Source organism: Gordionus sp. m RMFG-2023, chromosome 1 (genome assembly GCF_954871325.1).
Source record: "Gordionus sp. m RMFG-2023 chromosome 1, tfGorSpeb1-WG-v2, whole genome shotgun sequence".
Classification (NCBI taxonomy): Eukaryota; Metazoa; Nematomorpha; class Gordioida; order Chordodea; family Parachordodidae; genus Gordionus; species Gordionus sp. m RMFG-2023.
The window spans coordinates 26,623,681-26,630,297 of record NC_088775.1 but is presented as its reverse complement, the minus strand read 5'-3'; the positions used below and the strand labels follow the sequence as shown (position 1 = coordinate 26,630,297).

The 6,617-nt window shown below is 30.8% G+C and overlaps 1 protein-coding gene across 1 annotated transcript; it reads right to left on the bottom strand.

Moving 5' to 3' along the window:
- Nucleotides 1-2,699: 2,699 nt before the first annotated feature.
- On the bottom strand, nucleotides 2,700-6,080 carry LOC135923630 (uncharacterized). The gene is made up of 4 exons (XM_065458484.1): nucleotides 5,880-6,080; nucleotides 5,026-5,828; nucleotides 4,431-4,885; nucleotides 2,700-4,150 (listed from the first exon to the last, which is right to left on the bottom strand). The coding sequence occupies exons 1-4, from the start codon at nucleotides 6,078-6,080 to the stop codon at nucleotides 2,700-2,702; spliced, it is 2,910 nt and encodes a 969-aa protein (XP_065314556.1).
- Nucleotides 6,081-6,617: the final 537 nt, after the last annotated feature.

Here is a 6,617-nt window from a genome sequence, read left to right as displayed (position 1 = left end):
TTATTTGAGTCAAAATATATTTAAATGAGCTTGTACCCAATACCAAAATTCTTTGTAAATATATTACTGGTTACATAAGACTAACATTTAACATTAAAAAATTTCAAGCCAGGTCCAAGCTCATAATATTTGGAAAAAATTTCCACGCGTTCAAGACCTTATAATTTATAAAAAAATTTCTCAAGCCTAGCTCAACCCATAATAATTTTGAAAATTTTGTCCTAGCCCGGCCGATAATAATTTGTATAAGATATTCCCAAGTCAGGTGCAAGCAAATATTAATCTTGAGGAATATTTTTCAAGCCCAGTCCATCCCATATTAAGTTTCAAAACTATTTCCCAAACCCGGAGATAGTTAAATTTCTAAATAATTTATAAGCACATGAAGGGGAAATCTCGGATTTACCAATTAGTGTGTTAACTCCTTTTATCAAAAAATTTGATAAGGGCTATCTATATCTTTTGTTAAGTACAAAAAAATGCCATCTATTTAAATTACAAAAATGCCATTCAATACTAATGAAACTTATATGCAATTTATTTATATATTTTTTAAGAAATTTTTTTTTCTTGCCATATAAATTTAGGTAATTTTTTTAAAAAATGATGAGGATTAATTATTACTCTGTGTGTCTGGTAAAATTAAGAGCAAATCCTTTATGACATTTTAATTTTTGATGGAAAAAACGACAAAATAAATCTGGGCAGTCGTCTGCAGAAGAAAAAATTAATGTATAATATCATCCCATTTAGGGTTTTAGGTGAAAGTAATGGATAATGACGGATTACCAAAGCAGTGTACAACACCCATTGCGTCCTGATAAAGCTGAGGCCCTGGACTACTGGTAAAAGAAGAACGCGAAATGATATTTCTGCCAAAGTGTCAATTTTGGTATCCCCCTCTAAAATAGAATCATGAACGACATTGTCAACTCAACCATAAAACGGTCGTAAGTATTGTTATAAAGGCCATGACAAAACTACCGCATAGTTTCCCATTAATAATGTTAATGAAATTGGCCGCACTACACATTCACGTTTGAACATCTCTCTAAATATTAATGAAAGTTCCTCAGGGAATCGGATAAAGTATTATTTATAATAACTCCTAATGAGGTGAATGATAGTAGAATTAAATGCTTATATTTGTTAAAAATTAAGCAGAGGTGGCATAGGGATTGTGGTAGTGGTGATAGAAATATCATTTGGAGGCAACTGGGTGTATAAAATAAACATATAGATATAAAACATTAGATAAAAAACAAAATAAACCTCCAGAGGAGTTCACAGTGCCTTATTATCTTGGCCACCAGTAACTCTAGAACGGGTAAGGCGTTTGTTGAATCGCCATTTTTTCCTTTGCTTATCTTTAATAATAGATTCATCATGTTTGGTAGCAATGTGAGGGATTAGGGTTAGCCTAGACAAATAAAGAAATCAGGCAAAAATATAAATATACTATTGTTGAAATTAAACAAACATTAAAATAATGTAAAACCGGTAGAAGGGTCAATATTAGATGCATATTTCTAATAAGTTGGAGGGCTATCATCAAATAAAATTTTTGGGGGACTTATCAAGTCTATTATGATATTATAAAAGTTAAAAAATAACATGATAAATGTAATGTTATTAAGATAAAGGTTAATTAATTGTAAGGTAATTAAAAAATTAGATTAAAAAAGGGGGGAAAAAGAAGGTATAAATTATTATATTATATAAATTAAAGGTGATAAGGTTTTGAGAAATAGTTGTTAATAGATAATAGAGATAGAAAGAAAAGAATGAGATAATAAAATTTAGTGATAAATAAAAATGTTTATATTTGTTAAAAAATAGGTGGAGGTGGCATAGGGATTGTGATAGTGGTGATAGAAATATCATTTGGAGAACTGGGTGAAAATAAAATAAACATAGATATAAAACATAAGATAAAAAAAACCTCCAGATGAGTTCATTTCAAGCGTATTTCTTTATTATTTTGTCTACCAGTAACTCTAGAACGGGTAAGGCGTTTGTTTATTCGTCATTATTTTCTTTGCTTATCTTTAATAATAGAATCATCATGTTTTGTAGCAATGTGAGGGATTAAGGTTGGGTTAGCCTAGACAAATAAAGAAATCAGGCAAAAATATAAATAAACATTATTATTGAAATAAAATGAAGATTTTTTGGAATAGATATAAAATAATATATAATATTATTTATAATAAAAATAATGTACTATGTATATTTTTTGTGCGTTATACAAAATAATCAGCAGGGATAATAGAGCAATGGTGGATCCGACAAAATGGTAAGCTTTTAAAAAAGTAGGATCCTTAAAAATTGTTATATTAATTTAGTTAAATTTTAAAAATGTACTTTGATATAATTTTCAATTAGACAAAATATTCATAAGAGATAAAAGGGCATATTGAGCGGCCCGACAAAAGGATGCTTAAATAATATAAAATTGTTTAAATTATAAAATAATATCATACTAAATAATGTTCATTTTTATTCGTATAAACCGGGATTAATCGGATATAACCTCATGATATACCACATTGGTAGTAGTCTTTGTTTTATCATTGGTTATAATCTTTAATTTATGTGGAGAACAAACTCGAGATATAGCCACATATAGCTGTCCATGTGAAAAAACAGGATGAGGTAAATAGATGCCAACTTTGTTCAACGTTTGTCCCTGAGCTTTATTAATTGTCAGCAGGTCTCACGGGAAATTGGCGGCGCTTAAAGGAAAATGGCAAGCCAGAATCTGTAGGAATTAAATTTATTATAGGAATGAGAACTTTAGTACTGAGAAAACTACCAGAAACAAATTCCGCCTCAATTATATTTGGTAGCAAAGAAGTTATAATCAATTTAGTCCCATTATTCAAACCAGAAGCAGAATTTAAGTTATGCATTAATATTATAGGTACCCCGACTTTGAGTAAAAGTTTGTGAGGTGGTAATCCTGATATACTTAAAGAGTTTAAAAATTCAGTGTGATAAAACGTCGCTTCATCCTCGGTTATCGTTTCATCAGCACTTATGTATGTAATTAAATCCCCCGGAATTTCGTTAATCAATTTAATATTTATAGAATCGACATCTACGTTTTTAGGGGTCAGGATTGCATTTTGAGCAAATGATGTTCGGTTAAATGATGAATTATCTTTGTCTATATCGTAAACAAAAGCAATAAGATCCTCGATATCATTGGAAGCTATACAACAATCTTGAGGAATTTTTATTTTATCCCTGGAGCCATCGAATGTTTCACAGCCTTCACCAACTCTTAAAAGAAATTTTGAGTATTTATTATTAATAAGATAATCATTTGCTTCCTGAAATTGTAGAAGTCTCATATTAATACATAACCTTAATGGCACTATATGTGACCATAAATAGGATCGTTTTAAGGTTGAGTTAACAATGTCGCATCTTCCACCACGTTTAATAACAGGTAAAATCTGTCTAAAATCTCCGCCAAAAATAATAATTTTACCACCAAACGGTTTGTCTAATTTCATTATATCCTGAAATGACCTATCCACGGCCTCGAATATATGTTTATGAGTCATTGATATTTTGTCCCATATTATAATTACCGATTGTCTTATCAATTCAGCTATTTGGCTTTGGTAAGTAATATTACATGAGGAACTTTCATGAATACTTAAGGGGATGTTGAAACGTGAATGTGCAGTATGGCCATTATGAAAAAGAGTTAAAGCAATGCCAGAAGATGCAACAGCTATAGCAATTTTACCTTGAGCTCTCAAGTTAAATAATATTGTATTTAATAGAAATGATTTTCCAGTACCACCAGGACCATCTATAAAAAATAAATTATGGTATGGAGTGGAGGGTACCGACATAATTTTGGCATAGATAATATTTTGATCCAGATTAAATAAATTGTAGTTAGCCAAATATTTTTTATACATATCATCAGTATCGTAGGAAATTTCCTCCCGAATAAGGTGACACCTAATATTAACTGTAGCAGATGGAGATTGGGTGGATAATAAAGGGATAGGCATTCCCAAAAAATCCTTAAGAGATTTACCATTTTGAATCAAAATTTGATTGATGTGGCATAGCGCGAGATTTTCGGTGATAAGGTTATCCGGTTCTGGTGATATTTTCTTGGAAAAATCTTCACAAAGATAAAATTTAAAAGAATTCCATAGGCCTAGAGGATTTCTCGGCTCACAATGTAATAAAATAACAGAAAATAACTGGCGCAATTGATATGGCATCTTAAATGAAAGACCTTCCTCTAAACAATGGTTCCATTCCGCATCATCTGATAACAGACCACGTCGAATACATGTATCTTTAAAAGTGTTAATAATAATTCCACTAAAAGAGCGTAGATCTTCAAAGCATATAGGCCCAGCTACATAATTATAATATTCTTAAATAAAAAACCTCACCCTCTTTAGGAGAAACTGTGCGTATACGGCCTATATCTTTATCACCACCCCTTTTTCGTTTTATCCACTGTTTAGATAGAGGTTTCCACACATAATATCTTACAAAATCTGCATAAATATAATGTCTGGCATCTGTGTCAAGTTGATTAATTTTAAACCATTCGGTTAATCTTGTACCAGGATTTTTAGTTAAGATATTATTTATATCAGTATTTGATTGAAAAAGGATTATATGTTGATTGGGTAGATGAAGGTCTAAACGATAGACTGCAGGAGAATGATCCTGCATTTCAAAATCCAAAGTACGCCATAGCGATTCTATGGCGGATATATATCGAGCATCAATGAACTGGGTAGTTTCATCAACATTATTAATGGAAACGGAAGCAGTAGTTCTGTCATGGCCTTTGTAACAATACTTATAAATGTATTTTATGGACTGGACAAACAAATTTCTACATTTATATGTGCATTATATTTTTTTGATAAATGTTTATTATAAGGAATAATCCAACTGTTGTTAAATATAAATCCGTTTAATTTTTTTTGGAAGGTAACGCCATCATTTCGTCGCTTATATAAAGGATAACCATACTTATCAATAGAAGAGGTATCCACAAATGATTTAGGATATTTTTTTGAGCATTTTCCATCAATCATGCAGGGACTATTAGGAAATGTTATACCACATGGCCCATGTGTATTAAAATTGCTAATAATTTGAAACAGCTTAGGCTCAGTTATTTTGTTAGGAATCTCAGAACAAACTACATCATCATAAGTATCAGCCGTTGGTAGCCTATGAGATTTATATAGTATAAGGCACATATGACAATGAGGCAAACCTCTTTTCTGGAATTCTATGACATCTATATAAGCGATTACTTTGCCAAGAACATGATAATAGAGCAAAACCTTTTTTAGACATTTTAATTTTTGACGAAAAACGCGACAAACTAAATCTGGGCGGTCGTTTGGGGTCTGATGAGGAAATAATTCACGCATTATTTCATCATTTAGGGTTGCAGGTGAAAGTAATGAATAATGATGGTTTACCAAAGCAGCGTACAATAGCCATTGCGTCCTGATAAAGCTGAGCATATGCCTTGGGCCACCGGTAAAAGAAGAAGGCAAAATTATTCTTCTGCCAAGATTGTCAGCATTAGTATCTCCCTCTAAAATAGCATCATGTATGCCTTGATAGAGTACGGCACGTAATTTGGATTGATTATTACGTATAAAATTTAATCGAAGCGTTTCCTGTTTGGCATAACTGTCGACGATAAATTGGTGAAAAAGACGTTTGGATCTTAAAATAACAATCTCATCATCCTGCCTGACTATAAAGCGATAGGCATAGTGCTTTCTGCAGGTAACATATTTATTAGTTGAGTTTCTCTAATGAATGGATGGGTGGTATCCAATTTTCGCTCTGGGAAATAGAAGAACATATTGCAAGGGATCGTATGAGGAATGGAGCTCATTAATACGAGTTTTTAAGATAATATCTCTATGGGCTATATGATCACTGCCATCACCAGGTAATAATACTGCTATTTCAGATGAGGTAGGTTTATTGCGATAACGTACGTCAAAACTTGGAGTAGATTTTAAGTTTAAGGATATGTTAGGAACGTCAGTAGCGATCATAGAAGATACTCTCAAAAATTGAGAAGCAAAGGGGTTGTAGGTGTGAACAATGTACCAATATGGGATTGATATTTATGCTGAGGCTAGTGGGAGAGACTGAATATCTATGGAACTAATAATAAATAAATAAATAAATATATGATTATTAATAATTTCTAATACTAATTCACTACTTTTACTCTTTATTCAACTTCTATCAAATCCAAAATAATAATCAAAATATAGTCTGTAAATTAATAATCAAAAAAATCATCGGTCAATAAATAATAAAATAATTTTCGAAGAATCCAAATTATCCAAAAACTGAACTTTTTTGAATTAACAATGTATATATATATATAAAAAAATTAAACAATTTTCGAAGAATTAAATATATAAAATTTGCATATTTGAATATATATATAAAATTTATAGAAAAATATTATGTTCAATTTAAGATTATTTACATAGACAAATTACCCCAAAAATATTATCTTCGTCTACCATTTATTTATGAATAATCACTTTTCAAAATTAACATTCGAATTTGCATATACA